The sequence below is a fragment of the Battus philenor genome, unplaced genomic scaffold (assembly GCF_028537555.1).
Source record: "Battus philenor isolate CCGP_79_NKW_IND1 unplaced genomic scaffold, ilBatPhil1.0.hap1 SCAF_22, whole genome shotgun sequence".
In the NCBI taxonomy this organism is placed as follows: domain Eukaryota; kingdom Metazoa; phylum Arthropoda; class Insecta; order Lepidoptera; family Papilionidae; genus Battus; species Battus philenor.
Window position 1 is genome coordinate 7572404 of NW_027181685.1, and position 21094 is coordinate 7593497.

Here is a 21094-nt window from a genome sequence, read left to right on the forward strand (position 1 = left end):
TGACAGTGAACAAGTTCCCCATGAAGAAAGTACGTGACTCTTTCTATAATTGGCTTCAAAAGACTGTGTTAATCCAAATGACGATCATTTTTAAGAGTTGAGCGTGTCTACGCGGAACCCTACGCCACGTGATATATATATATATAAAAAAATTATATATATATATAAATTTCTGTGCTGTTTCGTCCTACGGGTTTCTTTTAAGAGCATACATCATGTGTCACACTGCAGTCCAGTAAATATTAAAGTCAAAGTGCCTCCGTCGAATATGTCCAGAGGCGCAACAGCTTGATAAATTTTAAAATTGTTATATCAATGTCTAATAACAAGTACCTTCGTCCCGTATTGGAATATATCACAATGTTTCTCAGGATCAAAGCAGCAGTCAACCGAATACTCTTTGTAACAGGACCTTCGTTTTCATCCTGTTAAAAAATAGAAACATTATATACTCTACGCTATTAAAATAAATTGCACACACAACTAGAGATTTACACATAAAAGCATGCACATTAAAACACAGAGTAAGCTAAACATTTAAGCGAGGAATCTTGATATACTATTTTAGATTTCCTAAATTTAAATTAAGAAGCTTTAAGAATAATACAAACGCCGTTAACATATACAGGGAGATTGGTTATGAATATAAAAGCTCTAAAAAGATGAATGTATAGCTTATATATATTTGACAGCAAAAGGCTTTTAAATCTTTTACACCTATTTTCAATCACTCTGTATAAACTGATAGCGGTGAAAAATGTTACATTAATTTACTTTTTGTATTGGACTGCAAAAGGCCAATAAAGTAGCAGTAAAAGTTCTGCAAGGACAGATATATTATAACAATAATTAATTTCAATATGTAGTAAAGCGAATTTTGAAAACGCTTTTTCTTAGTATATTGTTTCTACCTTTTTTTTTTCAAAAACCATTATTTTTGAATGGATGTACCAAACATAAATTAAATATAAATTAACTATACATTCACACCTTTAAAACTTTTAAACCAGTACCTAAATAAAGCAACATTATAAATTCAAAAAAAAATATTTCTAAATATTATATCGATTGCATTGATTAAATGCCTTAATGACGTAATATTCTCATTTATTCAAATAATTCTTATCTACCATGATGGTTTACAAGAGATAATACAACTTCATAAACACCATCACCACACACAAAATTTATATTAAAAAAGTAAATTTCATCAAAAACTTTATGAATAAACATACATATACAAAAATAATACTTAACAATATAAAAGAAAAACTCAAATTTTATGATCGTAAATTACATACCCATAATATATAAAACACAAAAAATACATACAAAATTTGTATTGTAATACATTGGTACATATTAAAATCTTTCATCTTGATTCATCCTGTGTGAACAAAATTCGCTAAAACGTAATTTGCAGTCAAGCATTTATTTGCAAATAAAAAACAGCAAAAATGAAAACGTGAACAGCTAGAGACAAACACTAAAGCACAAAAGAATTTAATCACCGCACACTCAATGGCCGACACCAAGTAATTAAATTAAAACTATATATTATAACTTTATTATGTTATTTTAATTATTTCGTTAACTTTATTACCGAGTAACGGCATTGATCGTCTGGATATGCTTTTAAAGACAATGCCTTTATCGCCCAGTGGAATAACAGCTTGACACCGTTTTACAAAATCGAAGCCGAATATCTCTGTGCTGTGCGATGTGCTATCCGATGTGCCAAACCATTTGCCGGCTATATGCGCCCAAAGCTATATGTGCCCAAATTAAATTTCAAACATATCAATTTTATAATTTGAATTTTAAATAAATATTTTTTTTAATAATTGTTCAATTACATTTAAAAATCAATAACAAACATTACAAGTGTTTTTTTTTAATTATCAAACATTTTAAAGCAGTTATTTAATTATTTTGATATAAGAGTATTAGATAAGTAATGCTATTTTCCCCTACTCGATAGATAAGAAATGTACGACCGTGACGACCATTGAGTGCGCATCGATTTAAATCATGTATCTCACCAATTGCTCCGGTGTGCGACTGAGTTCTGCCCTGTGCTGCACGCACACAAACATACACGTTAGTGACGGCACACATAAGTGCTACAGTTAGTTGTTTGGTACTAAATACATACGCAATATATTTGACCAAATGTCATTGTTACGTAAATACATACACATGGCATTATAAAAAAAACTACATTTAATTAATGTAGATGGTATTTATCATGGGTATTTAACATTATAGTGTGACCCGAATTGGTTACAAAAAAGGATCGTTTTAATTTATTTCAATAGCTTAAATTTATTCTGTTGTTATTTTTAAATAAAGTAATTTCATAGTAGTAATTTATTTTTGATAGTTCTTAATAGCCTCGGCTATCATCCGCATAGAAGAAGCTTGGTATATTTTAATGGTAAATGTAATTGCATAGATATGATGGTTAATAAAGAAATATCTAGACGGAGACTGCAAGTTCAACGGCGACGACCACAAAAAGAACTCGAAGCTTCTGACGGAATCGGAGCCTATGACGATGTTGAATACGAAGATGACATCGAACACAACGAGGAAAAGAAGGAGTTTTATACAAGCACAGCGACGAACACAACGATGAACTTGAATAACTGGATGGCGTCGAACACTTCAATAAACTCGAAGCGAAGATGGCATCGAACACAACAAGGAACTTTAATACAAAGATGGTAACTAACACATGATCTAGAATACGAAAATGGCGTCTAGCACAACGATGTAGTTGAATACAAGGCGTCGGATACAATGATGAACTTCAATATGAGGATTGCGTAGAAAACAACGAAGAACCTAAATACGACGACGACAACGAAAACATCGTTGAACTAGAATCCGAGAAGAACGACGAAGTTAAACACAGGGACGACGTCAAACGAAAATAAATATTTAAATACAATGATGGTGTCGAACATAACGAAGTGTCTAAAATGTTGTTAATAATGTTGAACAAAACAAAACGTTCAACACAATAACCGTTAAAATGCAGTCGAAAGGGTTGATTTTTAAAACAACGACGATTTCAAATTATACAGATAAGTCGAACAGAAACGTCGAATTAGAAACATACCATCAACTCGCGCGGATTGAACATATCGGCAGCGTGCTTATTAAGGGCCGCAAGCGCAGCGTTGGGTGGGTACCCCAGCGACACGGGCTTGCTGGCCTCCGCCTCGGCCGCTGCGTGACGTCGCGAATTGAAAATCGCTTTTAAAGCCTGTGACAAATTTCATAAATAAAATATGAAAATGTTATTTATTTAACAATTTTATGACATTATTAAGATGTCTGCGCAAAGAGTGTAGGAATTTTAGTAATTTTTAAACATTATTCATGAACATTTGTTTACTGATATACCAATTCCCCGTAATCGAAGAAACCACTGAGATTAGAAAGACCACGTATGAATTCGTTAAACCAGTTTTATATAGTAGCACGAGATGCAGCTACATCGCCAAAATCACTTTGTTGGTGGCTAAGAATGAAAACGTAAAAAATGATAAAAACAAAATTCTTCAAGTGTTAAATCTATAATAACTTTAATAAAGCTGAACTGTATACTGTAACGCTGAATTGTTTATTTTGTCCTTTGGTTGTATACTATTATTGTACCCTTTATATAAATAAATAATCATTAACAGATTATAATAATTATACATAAAAATGATAAATTCTTTAAACTTTCAATGTAGCCCCATAAGTAAGAAACGTAGTAACATAACATATGTTAAAATTGGCTTTATTAAATGCCAATTTTAACGTCTAATTTTCCATTTTAATTTAACGTTTCTATTTAGTTAACTGCAAACATATTACTCACGGCGGGGGAACAATGTTTGTCGGTGAGATGGTTGAGAAGGGCGAAAGTTTTTCTGGGCACGCGGTCGCAGTCCAGCCACATGCAGGGAGCTTCGCCCCCCGCTGTCGTGGGACAGTGCATGCGCGCCGCGTGAGTGAATACTTCAGACGCGCTCGTGAACGATCTGCGAAAGTATTTTTTTTATAAATTATAGATATATTTCATAAATAATAGATTTTTTATAAGAATAAATAGTAAACACGGCGTGGATTACCCCCGACTAGATAGACTGATAACATAGTCACGGTAGCTGAATGCGGACATCACAAGACCTGTTATCGTGATGAATTTCAGAGAAAGCCTATGCCTTATAGTAATGATGATTACATTTTTAAATATACTTATAAACATTGATTTCCTTATACCACCCGCTTTATTTCTTATTAACTAAATCCAACTAATACTAGTCTGGAAGAAATCGCCGTGCGCGATAAAACCTCCCTTCGTTTTTCATTTTTGTTTATTTCATCTGATTTCTTTTATTTAACTATGTACAATCACGCGTAAATAAATAAATATTGGTATTTGATAGCTTCTTTACATCTATGATATAATCAATAATTATATTTATTTATGTTTAATTGTATAATTAACGCATTTAGTACACTTACGATATGCTCATACGTTAATGCAGTAGCGAAACAACGAAAAAACTGTTTTCCCAATATCACAACACGTTTATCGCTTTAAAAAAAATCCGCCTATAATCATCTTATATAATACACTGAATTATTATTACATTTGATTATTTTTCTATTAGAAATTAGTTCTACAAAATGAAACCTGACGTAGTTTTATTAAATTTAGTTTCAATATTATTAACGGTAACAATATTGTAATGATAAATATATACTTACTTGCCACACCCGCGCCAGTGGCAAATCCATGGAGTGTCGTCGATTGCGCCAGAAGTAGAAGCTACGGGAGGCGGGGTGACTGTTGGCTTTGGCGTCGGAGGCTTCTAAACAAATTATATGTACAGAATCTTCTTATTACAAGACAACTTAGTAACTTGAGAATATTGAAACTAATAGATGCAACCACCATACCAAAACAGTAAAGTGCTAGCAAGAGATCGTCTTATGTCGAATCAAAGAAACAAGCATTACTGTGTAACAACAAAAATGCCTTTCAAAGTATATACTACAATCTCCCAGTGCAAGGCATTTAGTACAGGCTTAGATGTATAAGACTAGACTTGCTCTATTTTGCTAATCAAAAGGTCGCCGAATTCTTAGCAGAATCAATAGAACCAAATTCAAACTCACCTCTGCAACTGTTTGACTGACGACCTCTTTATCACCTATCTTAGTGTTCCCAACCATCACAGGCTGACGGGTAATCACTTGTCGCATGATCGGCTGTTGCGGTTTCTAAAACAATAACAATTTTCGCTTTTACTTTAATCAGGTAGAGTTAGGTCATCATCAAGACATCTTTCATCATCATTCTTCATACTTCATCGTTTAAATTGATGAAATAACACGAAACAAATTATTTTATAGCTTTTATATTATATTATAGCTAAGCAACTGCAAAAGTCAAGTCGTAGATATAATGTATATTTAAATAGCCACCTCGTGGACGCATTCTAATAAAATAGACAGACACCATCAAAAGTACCACTAATAAGCTACATGGCGACGCACAGCTAGAGCAGAGAGGACACCAGAACCGACCCGGACATGACTGACCACTCTGACAGGAGTTCAGAACTAAGAAGAAACATTTGAATGTAATTCATACACATTATTTCTCATGTTTCGATTGTTGATTATATAAAGTAGAACCTGGCAATACTCTCGATAGTTACGCTTTTATTGCCAATTTTACAATTTTTGCAGTTAAAAATAAATTCACTTGTCAATTAAAAATTAGCATAATACTAAGCTTACAATATTTTCAACAAATTCTGAAATGTATTGTGAAATTGTTGTACTTTAATTATTATAATAATATATCACTTACCGGACTGTTTTGTATAACACTGGGTTTACCATCGCTCTGAGCTACCACAGTTTGATTGACAGTGCTCGAAGTTGTCCCCACTTGACTTCTCTGCGGCTGAACTACTCTATGCACTCCAGGCTTCATAGGCGCATTCATTATAATTTGCTGATTGCTGGACACGGCAATAATTTGTTGGTTGCCTTGCAACAATTGTTGATTGCCTTGAATAATTTGTTGGTTGCCTTGAATGATTTGTTGGTTGCCTTGTATAATCTGTTGGTTACTGGTTATCTGATTTGCCGATGACGTTGCTATAAGCGCAGGAGGTTGCTTCTGCGATACAACAATTTGTTGTGTTTGTGGGGCGTTGACGATTTGCGCTTTATGGGGCTGGGGTTGAGTTGTTATAATTGGCTGTTGGCTCGGTGTGATTTGTGGCGTATTCTGTTGGTATACGAACATGAAATAATTAATCGTAACGTATAACACTTTTTAATTGTTGATTCGATTAAAAACAAGCTTCGCATACACACAAATTTAGTAAAATAATGTTATCAGAAGAATATTTTCCACTACTTCGTTTTAATTAAAACATAAATCATTTCAATATATATACTCACAACACACTCACTCAATTTCATTTCAAATTTACTTATGTTAATAAAGTTACAAATATCAACGAACTAGTGAAAATTTCTGTAGGTTTATATTAATTTCACTTGAAATTATATACAAATTAGCTTAATTTGCATAACAGCACTGAACTAAAGCACCAACTATATAAGGATAATACATCATATTATAATACTAAATTCGAGGAACATATCCTCAAACAATATGAAGTATTAACCGAAATAGTTAGTAGTATCATGCATTACATTGCCAAATGCCCTTTATACATATATACATAATAGCGTTATTTGTCTCAACCACCAGTTATAGCTATATGTCAACTTCATAGAGACTAACATATTTAAATATAAATTATAAAAATAAACATATACTTTATTATTGAAAATATTTTATCATCGTAAATAGCTGCCCATCAATATCCGAATCACATTTATTCTTCTGAAAATAAATAAACAATACTCTACTACATATATTTGTATTTGCCAACATAGCAGATTTCGTATTTATTAAACATGCCCAAAAATTTCGTGTCCGGACATAATATCGAAAGACATTTGGCAGACCGGACTATTGGTCTGTAGACATCACCAGTGACATTTTTTATTACCAAACATATTTATGCACTATTTATATCTATCTTAAAATTCATTTGACAGTAGTGATTAACCTATAGTTAATTTTAAAAATCGAATTCATATTTGCATTAAGTATTAAAAAATAAATTAAAATGTTCAACGGTATTATGTCGTGGTACCGAAAATTCATCTACATAAGCAGAATACATGTATGGAACTAAGGATATACAATCTAATTATGTTTTTAACCTGTGCTATGGCCGTTTTGACCATAGTGATGGGCTGTGATGTGCTCACTAAAGTCGGTTGGCTCACCATCACCCTCTGTGTTGATTGTATTACTCCCGTGTTCTGCACACGGAACAGATTCACATTACAAACAGCGATATATTTATATAAAATATATTTCCTTTTCTTATTACCTTCTTTATTAAATATGTAAAATAACATTACAGCAATCAACAATTTACGTAAAACACATTATCGGGTTTTAATTTCGGGTACAATTTTGTCGAAATAAAGTTTTGCTATTAATAGTTGGTAGTACACAAAATATCCCGAATGACTTAAAAAAATTATAAACATTGAAAATATTGTAGATTTATTTTTAAATTTTTTACGCAACCCTAAACCTATTCCTTATTAATTTCAAAATTCAATAACTATATTCGGGATACGATGAATTTACAGTAATAAAATTAAAACTTGTCAATAAGCATCTTATTATTAAAAGCTATATTATTAACAAGTCCAAACGATAACATTACTGTGGAATGAATGTTAAGCAACTACTGTTTCTTATTCTAGATGGTAATACTATTATGACTGGGCGTCGATAACTAATATAGCAAGTACGAACAGCTACCATAACGATATTAAAGCTTGATTAATTGCAATTGGTTACCTATATAACATTACGAAACAGAACCAAACCATTCGCAAATTTATTTTCTTGGTAGGTAATTATTAGCTGTATTAGCCGTATTATTATGTCTATTTTAGTTCAAAAAAATTAATATATTATGTGGAGTGAAAATTTAGTTGTTGAGTTAAATTTATTATTTTTAGAGACAAGCCTAGAAAGCAATTTTAACTCAATTTTTAAAATTGCACATTTCATATTGTTAGGTTGGCAATATTGAATTAAAAATCCGAACCACACCATAAAATTATGTCTATTTATACTAATAAGCAGCAGATGAAAAGAGAAAAAGAGGAGGCACATAAATTCTTTATTACCAACCTAACAGATCTAATAACCACATGTGCATAATTAAAAAAATCAAGTTATTAATTATAAACGCAATAGGTGCCAGAAAATGTATTAATCTTGTGCGGAGACTTGTTAATGGAACCCACAGAAATGATAAAAAGGAAGCTGTAAAGTATTTAGCGGTTTTCTACTGGGTTTTTAACCTGTATGATTTGCTGTTGCGTTATCGCCTCTGTTGCTTGGGCGATAAGACTGTTTAGCGTCGCTTCGTCCAGCCCCGCTGGGTTGTTCACCTTTTATGTGTAAACTTTTCTTTTAAATACTTAATATTTATTTAAACTTATACTTATTTAAAGATAATTTTAGATATGAAGCAAAATTAATCTTCTCATGTATTTCTTATTGTGATACACTTATTACAGACACCAACTGTCAGTCACTACAATTGAAACTTTTCTAGTATCCTATACTGCATTTTTATTTACGTTTTTGTTCGTTCAAATACTCTCATAATATTATTTCCAATATATTTGTTTTAATAATAAATAACGATTTCAAATAAATTCTTACGTGTTATTTCCATGGATTGTACAACAAGAAGTATCGCAGTATTTATTTAATTTGTTTTTTTTCCATCAAATTAAAAGAAGTTTTTTTATGAAGAAGAAAAATGTAATTAATTACATATGGATTTAAATTGTTACATAAATTTTAAATAAAAAACATGTTACCCATTTTACTTTATATTTACCCTGGTTTCTGTTTTTATTTTTTTATTATTATTTTTTTTTAGTTACAAACATCAGCCCTTATCTAATTGATTAACCAGAAAAACTGAATATTTTAGATAAAAAACTTATGACTGATCCCCAAAAATATTAATAACTTGATCCATTAGCAAACAGGTGTTTACACGCACATACTTTTTCTAATATTAAACTATTACTACAAATGTTTAAAAAAAATACCGTCAATGTAAGCGGCCCTCCTCCAGTTGGACCCTGCACTATTATAATGGTCTTCTGCATCATATTGCCAGGAATATTCTGCGCGATGTAACTCAGCCCCCCTGTATTAAAAGAAAATTATTATTATTTTTAATAATTCCTTACAAGCTTCAAAGATCTCAAAAGGGAAAGTGAACTTCCGTGATGATAATTTTTGAACAAAAAAAAAACAAAACTAAATTTACGTTTAACTTACATCACTAAATAATAAAACAAAGAGACATGAACTATATGAATGATATGGGACTTTGCGTCAAAAAATTATTAGACTATAATGGTCGGTAGATTCTACTAAGACGACTCGATAAAATTCAAAGTTACTTTTAGATTTATAAAAAGGTCATCTAACAAGTTAAATAACAGTTTAGCATATCATCAAATGCCAATAATCATTAAATAAAATCTCATATTTCTTGCTCATGAAAATTTAGAACCGAAAATTTACAAAAATTTGGCAAAACAGATCTTTTTTAATATTTAATCTTTTATTACCAGTAGTGATTTCGAATGTGTGACATCTAGTTAAGGTATAAATAAAAACACATATTCAAATTTACGATTTTTTAAATGTTTTGTGAAATTAAAATTAAATTTTAAACTATCCATTCTTTGCTTTAAGTTGTAAAATGTCAATATAAGAAGACCAATCTGATTCTAGTTTCAATCAAGTTCGCCTGTTCCAGTATTATTCTAATGATCACAAAAATGATTACTGTCTATTATCCTAAGTGGAGATTAATATGTATAAAAATGATCATCATCGTCATCATTATCATCAGATTATCCGAAGATTGCCATGATTACCGGACTTGCACTTAGTAGGGGACCTAACCAAAATAAAGAATATAAAATTAAAAAATACACACAAAATGGTTGCAATTCTATATTGTGGAAGGAAAAAAGTATGTTTTTTATGTATAAACTTTCTTCTCCAAACGAAGGCCTGTACATTAACATAGAAAGAATAATAATAATAACATAAGAAAACTTTTACATCTTTGGTCTTGGTAGATACCTAAGTCATTAATAGTCATATGTGAAACTTGACATTCACAAGACGTAGCTAAATTGTTAACCACAAGCATGTTCCATCTCTCCAAGTTCAGATTATGTATTAGAGTAGAAATTAAGGAAAGGTTTTTTGGTTTACATATTTTTATTTATATACATAAGTTTTTTCTTTGATGGAAAATAAAGCAACGACCTTGCCTATTCCCACCTGGTCCGGTATTACTTATTTTTATATAAAAATTGTATAGCTTTGCAACAATTATTAAAAGAATGAAATAAATTGGAAATAAATTAACCAGAAGTGTTCGAAATTCGTGAAAAAATGCGCACAACAGATATATATTTATTTAATCTGTTGTGCGCCTTAAGACGCCTCAGCTGCTAACAACTTACTAAATACAGTTCCACTGGACCATGGAATGACTATACTCTAGGGCCCTCACGGGGGAAGGGGGACATGGGTTATAAATAACTAACTTGTAATACTCGTTATACTGCCAAGCAGCATAATTTTATCAGATAAGTCTTCGTTGAGTTTCTTAAATATTTATGATACCTTGCAAATGAGGCTATTAATGATATATCTTGTTTACATTCAATTAGTTTACATTATTTTAGTTTTATACCTCATGTATGCAACCATTGTGGTCAATAAACAGTGTTATAGAATATACTGTAGAAGCTTTTAATTAAGTTAAACAGTTAAGACAAAATTAATTTATTCGACATTGAAATATTTAACGAGGTGTTTCTCTATTCGTCAACTTTCTTTTTAAATCTTACCTATTTTTGACTCCACTCTGCTTCTTCGCAGGCTGTTATATTTATGGAAAAGAAGCAGAGAGAAACTCCACTACAACACACCTTTTGAGAAAATTTAGCAATGTCGATTTATGTACACATACAATATGTACAAATACACTTTTTAGCAGATATAGCCTAATTAAAAAAATAATCAAGCGACATAATTGCCGAAGATTTTTTTTATTTATATTAGTTTATTAAACATTAAGCTTTTTCCGCCAATTTACTTTTAATATGCATTTTTAATTTTATAAATAGTAGACCAATAATGTTTTGCAGTATTTTATTATTAAAGTTGATTTCGTTCATTACAAATAAATTAGAGATTTTTATGAATTGAAATTTTGTTAAGACCATATAGTTGTAAACAATGAATTATTTTGAAAAATTACAGATAATTTTTACTCAATGGTGTCGCGAGGAAATCCCCGAACTTTAAATTGCTCTTCACTTTCACACGCCTGTCCACCGAATATATATTATTTCGGTAATAAATAACATTTACATTTAACAAGTAATTTCTTTTAATTTTTGCCTAGGCAATTTAGTCAAGCTTATCACATTATGTTATAAAGACTATATATGTGAAAATATATGCTTAAGTCGTATATTAGATGGGACATCGATAAAAGATCGAAGCTTGTTAGTTTATAGATTGCTTATTAATAATGTTAGTATGTACATTATGTACTACTGGATATATTTGAAGATATATATAACAATATATAAGAAGAATAGCTTTATCGCATTTGAAAAGTCCTCTTTAGGGATCTGAAGCACGCAATGACATTGATCGCGGCACAGAAATGTGAATACAGTTCCCCCTTATTCAGCGGACTAATTTTCTTTACTAATACCTTGAGAAGTGCCCGGTGTTGCTATAATTTGCATCGGTTGCTGCATGAATTGCGTAGTTTGCGTTGTAATTGGTTTCTCTGAAAATATTTATCTTTGTTAAAAATTTATCCTACTGTATGTAACGAAAGTTATTTAATAAGAATGAGTATTTTTGTTAATATCTGGGACTTCTATGAATTTTTCGGAGATGGTTCTAAAGCTACATTGTATTAAAGGCCATGTAAAGTTAAATATCCAAAAAGCGTTTAACCAACAAAAAATGGTAACCAAGATTGAAGCTTAGAAAGAAGACTCTCAAGAGTTTCACGGGAGACTCGACGAGGGTCTACGTTGGCGTGACATAAAAATGAGGATTTACAATTCATAAGTGAAAAGTTATCTGTTTTAGATAGTGAAGAACTAAAATTGTTCATATATATGTAGGCTTGACTTCATCTATTAGTCAAGGCAGATAATATTTTTAAAAGATAATTCCCAGTAAAAAATTGTATATTATAAATAAGCGGTATAACTTGGAATACAAATTAAAGATTGCAATGAGAAAGGAAAGTGATTGAGAAGTGAACCTCAAGAACGTGTTCACTGCATAAAATGAATATGTAATCAGGCTTTTCTTGAACTAAAATCTAAATATATATGAGATTGACCATTTTATATTGGGCCTACGCGGTTAATAATGGGACCCTATAATATAGTATAGGGTACCTATATGATATGAAGTTTAAGTTTAATATAAACAACGAAATATGTATATTTTTTTTACTAATTTCTATTACTAAATATAAGAATTTGTAATCCCAGGAGTAGAGAACTGAGACTTGCGATCGCAGGTCGCGGGTTAGGTTCCCGGAGTACAATTTTATATAATTCACACTTTTTGCATTAATTATATAGGATTGCCACTGCTCACAAAAAAGTCCTCTGCATACTATAATACAACACTGCAGCCGCCAACCCATCCCGCCAAACGTGATGATTATGGTATATCCCCAATAGATATCATAGAGATGGCATAGCGAGAGACCTTTGCATGGCAGTAAACGTCTATCAGTTGACGATAACATATCTATTACTTCAATAATCGGTGATCTCTCTCTTTTAATAAAGCGCAAACGTTTTTATCGCGATTTGTACAATACTAAATCCTTTAATTCCAGAAATGGAACCGCTTGCGAAGAACCGGCACGACAGAAACAAAAAAAATATGTTATATAAATTAACAAACACAATAATGCACATAGTTGGAGTTGTATAAACTTAAATGCCATTTTATGTAAATATTTTTTTTGGTAAGAAAAGTCGGAGGTGCGTTATTTCTATCCTGGCAATTACGGCAAAGGCTTCATAGAATAACTAATGCTTCCGTCATTCGTGTGCTCATATAAACAATCTATGAATTACACGGGTAACAGCTTGTTATATGGGAGACTGGAAATCATGTTATATGAAAACGCGCTATAGAAGTATCGTGTTTAAAAGGGGCACTTTAAAAGCGCGCCCGAACGATAGTATGCTCCTTATCGTATAGTGACTTCAACGAGTTTATACGTAATAATTAAGAATTAAAAAAGTAATTACCTAATCAATTTATCTATGCAAGAGCAGGAGTAATTTACCGTCTCATTAGCGGACACAAAAAATTTATCTTTCACGAAAATTGTAACCAAAACAAATGAAAGAAAATCATTTATTAACAACCATTGAATGGCTACTAAGTGTTACAATTATTTTAAAAAATACTTATTACGTAGTTTCGTATGACAACCAGCTGACAATACGAACATTCATTTCAATAATCAAGCCTCCAAGTTTTAAAACTTTTTTTGTATTCAAAATATATTCCATAATAACTAACACTTAAACGCACGCTAATGTTCTAAATTTAAACTAATAACGTAATGATCCTCGAGTTTATTCGATATAAAAATGTGTTCCAAGTAATTTATGAATCCCAAATAAACATTATAGTTTCGATATCGCTTTAGTTATTAATACACTTCTATATTCGATATCTAATGATATATTAAAGTAACAGCTATAGCATGTACGTAATAATGGCCATGTGCTGGAAGCTAAAAAACTGTCAAAAATGCTATAAAATTCACGCTAAACAAATAATTTATCAAAAACTTATTTTAATTATAAAAATGAATAATGAAGCAATTGTAAAAACAAGCATAGAAATTAACACTACTTAATTGAATATTTAAAATTGCAAATTTAACTGTTATAGCATCCTTGTCACTAAGCAAAGAAATGTATATTTAAATTATACATTTAAATTCAGAAGTGGTTAGGTAATACATAGAAAATATATTAAATTTGAAATACATATAGTTTTTATGTTACCATAATACTAATGGTTATTCATTATCTATTTAAATGTTAATTTGTGAATGTGTTTAATGTATGTAAAGTTGTTGTAATTGCTGTGCCATTACAGTAGACTATTTCGGATTTCATTGTTACACTTATTAAGGTAAGTGTGTAAAGTTTAACGTAGTCTAGTCTTAATCTTAGAAAAATCAGAGACAACAACTCCGATTCAAAAACGTTTTGAGGTAACATAATTTGTTATAAAATATGCAATATGTGAATTCTTTCAGGTTGCTATAGAGAAATAAAAAAAATTGGTATTGACAGATATTATAGTTGTCAAAATTCAGTTTACACTTTTTCTTACTGCTAATAAATATACTGTATAAAAATAAAGATACGAAAAAATTTACCTTGCAAAATGATCTGGCCGGATTGCGAAGCAATTATGTTCTGGACGTCCATTGGTTGCACCTGCAACATCGGCTGCTGCATTTGTAGACCTGGAGGCTGCATCTGGAAAACACCAATTTCAAGTGTGATGAACTCTTTTATATTTCTTTGATTATAACTAATATCTTAACAAAATATACACTATACTTTTTAATTGTGATATAACACAAAAAATTGTTAGATATTTTAGTATAAATAATTGCTTTGAATAATTTTGTAAATAAACGTGTCTTTAAATACATTTCATGTACAACCTATGTGCTCGATACTTATCCCAAATCTACAAAGAGTATTAATATAAAATATACATAAAATAACACGGCGGTATTTTACATCAAGACAGCTTTTGAGCCTATATTTAATAAAAGTCCGGTAACTAATGAAATACTGTAGCCATCTGTGGGACGGATCAGCAAAGTACCAGTTTTAAGACCTGGGACACCATACATACATCTATACAAGCCAATAGATTTATATATATATATATAACAATGCTTTGGTAAGCGGTAAGCTTCGAGCTTGAGGCATTGGCTAAAAGTTGCCAGTTTATCGGTGTTCTACAGACTGCATTTTGGAGATTGCGTCGAAGTTACATCAATTAATACCCCATTCCCTACACTACATTCTACCATCGCACTACAAGACGCACACATTAATGACATTCATCAGTTGAAATCCCTTCAACCGCACTAAACGTTTTGATACTGCTTTTATAGTGCGAACAACCAAGGTATGGCACAGCCTACAGGTGTTTTGCATTTGCATGCATTGTTTTTAGCTAACTATAAATTATTCTAATGGCCCTGTTTTTTGAGACCTCTCGTTCCCTATCATTTTTTGGGACAGGGACTTTGATTTCACTAAGTTTTTCTCTATAGTTTTAATTTTCTTCACTCGTCTGTCACAATCTGGCATTCTAAAAAATGTGAAGAAAATGTGAAGGAAGGATGCTTCCTTCACATTTTCTTTCATTCTTATTGCTTTTATTTACATACCTACTATGCATCACCTATCATCCTTGCGCGCCTATTTTTTAAATATTACATCATTTATATATTTTTTTCCTTATTTTAAATTTTCCTTTACAATTCTCATTTCATTTAATTCAAAAGTATTTATATAAAATTCTAATTTTTGAACTAAGTCTTATTTCCACGTCACAGATATACATATACTCGTATATCTATACATAGTTATATACACCTGTTTTTTTTCTTTGCCCGATCTTAATTTTTAGTACCTACTAAATTATAATTTTTGCATATTGCTAGAAAGTGTGGCAGAGGAATTTAGCCTCCCTCACCAGGAAAGCGATGCTGCTTCTGTCCATTTTGACTCTGTTTTCTGTTTCCAGATCTGTTCTCAAGCCGCAAAATATGGGACAGTAATCGAACTATAATTCGGAAGTTTAAGCCAAGAGTGATTAGGTTTCTTATAGGCAAGCTTCGCATATGCTAGACCTCGTCATTAATTAACAATAGGCGAGACAGAGATAAAATGCTTTACCTAGAGTCGATAAAAAAGATATTCTCGATTTTTCCAGGATCAAATAGCTCAGGAGCTATAGCTTGTATATTTATTTTCATATTTATTCACACTTTATTGTAGACTTAAATAACAATAAAACATATCTAAAAAGATATTTAAGACGAAAAAAAATATATTATAAATAAAAGTTAAATAATTTATGCCGAGGTGGTACAACCAGGCTGTCTTTTTGGTCGAGGCGATCTCTACCAGACAACCTTTAGATAGAGATGAGAGACATGAATTAAAGTGTTGTTAAGTTTGTACATAAAAAATAAAAAAAAAATTGTATTCATTACATACCTGAATCGCAGAACCTTGCATTTGTATCGACGGTTGTTGAACAAGGGTAGGTTGTTGCACTTGCAGGGTAGGCGTCTGGACTTGCAAAGCCGGTTGTTGCACCTGGGGACACACGAAACCAATTCAATAACACATGCACACACAACTTATTTGACAAAGTATGTTTAAATACAATAGTGGCAATCATCAATACACTCTATATGCAAAGCATACACATGATTTTCCAAAACACGGGACTAATTTGTGAACCTCATGGAACTTCTAATTGTACCATTACTTAATTTTAACGAAGATGTAATCTAGAATACTTTAGTTATAAGTTGCAATATCGTAAAATAAAGAATTAAAAAAATAACCTATGGTCTGCGCATTACACAACTATTTTAGATACACCAGCAATTGTAAGGCGTCCGTCCAAACGTTGTCCTTCGTCTTTGCTTCACTATTAAGATGTAAAATAAAATAATGACATCTATATATGCGCTGGGGCCATAAGGTTCTGGAATGGACCCCACGGAGTAGCAAGCGCAGCGTAGAACGTCTACCAACAAGGTGGCCCAACGACCTTGTTAAATATCTAATAGATTCGGTATAACATCTGCTGACGATAGCCCGTGAAACACGTGTAGAGTAGATGCATGCGCACGCGCATTTATCAACGGGCTGGCGGGCGGTGCACTTCACTGCACGACTATTGCTGCATATCGGAAGTAACTATATAGTAGTCCCTTTCTTAGACCTTGTTAAGGTCGGAGAACGCTAGAAGGAGGTTGCTTCCAACATATCCTATCGTAAATCTATGCGGATAGCCTATATCCAGCAGTGGACGTCTTACGGTTGAAATGATAAAGATGATGACAAGCATTTCATTTCATTCCTCAGGGCTATCAGCGGGGCTGTGTAGATACAAAAAGAAATTTATGTATATTTCCATTTTCAAAGACGAATGAAATGAGAGTCATAATGAATTAAGTAAAATAACATGTAAGCTTTTTCCTTTTTTTACGGTAATTGTAAATAACAATTACAATAATATCATAGATTTTTAGGCTAATGCCTATGCCTAGCGATGGGCGTCTGAGCTGAAACGACGACAGCGACTTCTAAAGACAGCTATGATAAAAGCAATGACAATGAGTGAATCGTTAAAGGCGTACACATACGACTATAAAATTCCTTTACTTTTTTACCTATTTTCACAATACCTGAAACTAATGACTTTCGCGGTCTACTGCTGCACTCTGTAATACTGGACGACATCGACAAACATGTTAAGCATCGATTTGAAAAGCTTTTACATCATGAAAAGAAGCAAGTAAAGACAACAATCAAAAATTGCAGAAACCTTCGAAGTAAATTTAAGCAGTGCAAAGAATCATAGGCAGAACTATTCGCTATTAGGCTGGGTGTACATAGATCGTACTTTTACTAAACATGTCTTTTATATAGCCAGTGTTTTTTTTAATTTTCTTATATTTAAAAATTCATTTAATATCCTGAAAATAAACGCTATTATTCAACAACTTATTTCATGTAATATACATGAAATAAGTTGTTTTCAACTCGTTTACAAATAAATCTACGTAAATCTGTAGGCACAAAACAATAATTTTAAAGCACGTGTACTTTTCTTTTATAATTGATTTATATACAATAGTATATTCGAAAATTACTACCAATTAAAACTTCTTAATAATTTATTTCTTTGCCGTCTTTAATGTAGCGTTTTTAGTGTAAAATTATCTGTTAAGTCCTCCAAGCGTGTAATAATCGTTCGATTTTCAAAATACTGATACTCGCACTCAAGCGAAATTATATCATGCTTGCATGGTTAGTTTTTTAATTAAAACTTCTAACCATAATATTCACAAAGTTATACTCAATTTAGCTAAATGGCAACACGCACAAATCAACAAGAAATGGTCAAAACCATATCGAAGTGTCACGCCAGCTTTGACACAAATATTGACTACAGACCTGAATCAATGGCTCCTGAATTATGACAGACCCGCTGTCAGAACCCCCTGTTACTAAAACCGAAGACGGGATCACCTCCATTGATTCTTGTTTTGGTGGTAGCTGTTGATTGCAAAGTATATATGTAATTATTTTACCTAAATCTTACATTAACGACCACCACCAGAAAATTCAAAAACATTTATTTACATATAAATAACGTTCAGATTACTTCCACATAGAACACGAAAGTATCTCTTCTAAATGTAACTTTGTAAATAATAAAAAAACACAAACATTTATCATTTTAAGCATTGATATGCGAAAGTATATACAACTTAAAAAACATATATTTTGAACAAATATAACTTTAAATTATTCTTTGCGTAATAAATAAGGTAGAGGCAGAATAATAGATGAAGCTGATGATGTAGATGAAGGCATAATGAAACCAAATAGCTAATACATGAAAAGGAAACGGCGTTGGTGCCCTTGACATTTGCACAGAAGATCCTACATATATACAACAGATATACATCTAATATCTACATCTTATCTAATGCTATATAACTAACATATATGAACACAACAACTGGTAAACATTTAAAAACCTTGGCGCGGAGAGATCCAGCTAATATGACTCCAGAGGGCCGCTGCAAGTTGCACAGACATGGAAGAATTTTTTTAATTTACATTTAGTCCCAATTCATTATTGATTCATCATCATCACAACAACACACGGATCGGATTAAAATGAATCCGCAGCTGCACTGAAGCCATCTATAGTGGCGGGGCATAATACTCGTAAAACCGCCGGCCAATAGGGCTGATAGGTTTTCGAGTGGCAACCATATACCGTTATGCCCCCGGCGTGAGAAAGATCCTAGTCTAACCTAAGACATAGTCAAGGTCGAGGAATGTGGTTGCGAGCATCGCAAGACTGATTGTAGTGATCTTCGTGGCAAGCCTATGCCTTACAGCATGGTTGCACAGACTTATTAGGACTAGGGGCCACTCGGGCAAATCATGAACTGATGGCGGGCCGGATGCCATAATTATAGGTAATTAAATTTTCTTGGTTTTATTCTGGAAAAGAATTCAATATTTTTCGAATGCAAGAGAGTATTGTTTTTGCTGTCGGCGGGTTACCAGTATTCGACCGGTGGGCCGCGGTTTGTGCATCCATGCCTTATAGTGAAATATGAGTTCACCAGATCATATGATGATGAACATAATATTAAAATTTAATTTCATTCATAATTTGCTACGACTAACAAATAACTTACTTTTTAAAACGTCTCTCTTACAAAATTGATCGCTTAAATTTAGGATCACGGTAAACTAGAGTTCTAAGACTAAGTAAAACTGCGTACGGTGAGTATTAACTTTAACAACTTAACTTAGAAGAAGTGAATTCTGAATGTTTGCTTTGAAATAATGTACAGGTGTTTTTATAGAAAAAAAAGCGTAACATCTGTGCGAAGCGAGGATGGATTATAAAATCAAAGAATCACTTAAACTATGTGTTAGTACGTACAATCTAGCATTAGAAACAAAAAAATCACCATACACCCAAGTCTATGGATTTGGCTAAAACTAGAAAGTATGAATAATACTAACCAAATCCTCCTCATCTTCTAACGCGGATGCGGCTAGAGCGGCATATAAGTTAGCCGCTGTCTTGGAAACACTTTCTTGAGGTGAACTGTTCTATAAAATTATTATATTATCTGATTACGTTAAGTCATTTCTAAGATTAAGTTACCGCTTAAACTAACTTCGACCAGATTAATCACGAAAAATTATTTTTTATAATGCAAAAACGACGGCCATCCACAGAATATTCAAGACTCGAAAACAACAATAATTACTTACACACTTAGATGAGTATTCCAACTTAACTCTGCCGAAATAACGATAAGCTACGTAATAGATAAGAAAATACAAATATTGTATTAAATGCCTTGTGTTAAAAATTGCCAAAATACCTCTCGTTTGTCATCGGTCTTCAATTTTTTCGTCGGCGGCTCTGTGTACGAGTGATCCGTCACCACGGTTTCAACAATCTGATCCTTCTCGCTTTTTATTGATTGAATCACGCTTTGTTGTATAATCTGTCCGCTTTGTACCAACGCCTGACCGTCGTTCTTAATCTGAACGAACTGGCCCTGATCGTTCTTAAACTGAAGCATTGATCCTTGCAATTGATCACTTTTAAGTTGTATTATCTGTCCCTGGTCGTTCTTTATTTGTATCAGTTGCCCTTGTTCGTTCTTAATTTGGAAATACGGGCTTCCTTGTGTTACGAGACCCTGATCAGCATTGATTTGAATGATAGGATTTGCTTCAGATTTCACTTGAACAATCTGACCGGTTTCCGTTATTTGAATAGTTGGAGCATTTATTTGAGGGCTCATTTGGACAACCTGTACAGGTGGATTAGATTTCTTCTCCAACAAATCGGCGAGCATTTTGTTTTGTGCAGTTTTCTGTGAATAAAAGAGATTTAGAGCTCTTTTCCTCCAAAAATTACTACTTTGAAACTAACTTATAATTGGCTTGAATTACGTCACTA

The 21094-nt window shown here is 32.2% G+C and overlaps 1 protein-coding gene across 1 annotated transcript in view; it reads right to left on the reverse strand.

The window, feature by feature from the left end:
* The window catches only part of Bap170 (Brahma associated protein 170kD), a 59227-nt gene that overhangs the window by 20228 nt on the left and 17905 nt on the right, over positions 1–21094 (reverse strand). The window contains exons 21-36 of the mRNA XM_068766854.1: positions 20508–21008; positions 20140–20229; positions 18541–18642; positions 16564–16665; positions 14694–14796; positions 11964–12041; positions 9253–9353; positions 8488–8577; positions 7321–7422; positions 5882–6307; positions 5182–5286; positions 4771–4874; positions 3875–4037; positions 3125–3271; positions 2043–2078; positions 334–425 (exon numbers count right to left, since the gene is read on the reverse strand). Of these exons, the coding sequence (XP_068622955.1) occupies positions 334–425; positions 2043–2078; positions 3125–3271; positions 3875–4037; positions 4771–4874; positions 5182–5286; positions 5882–6307; positions 7321–7422; positions 8488–8577; positions 9253–9353; positions 11964–12041; positions 14694–14796; positions 16564–16665; positions 18541–18642; positions 20140–20229; positions 20508–21008 (2342 nt within the window). The remainder of the gene's footprint in view (positions 1–333; positions 426–2042; positions 2079–3124; positions 3272–3874; positions 4038–4770; positions 4875–5181; positions 5287–5881; positions 6308–7320; positions 7423–8487; positions 8578–9252; positions 9354–11963; positions 12042–14693; positions 14797–16563; positions 16666–18540; positions 18643–20139; positions 20230–20507; positions 21009–21094) is intronic.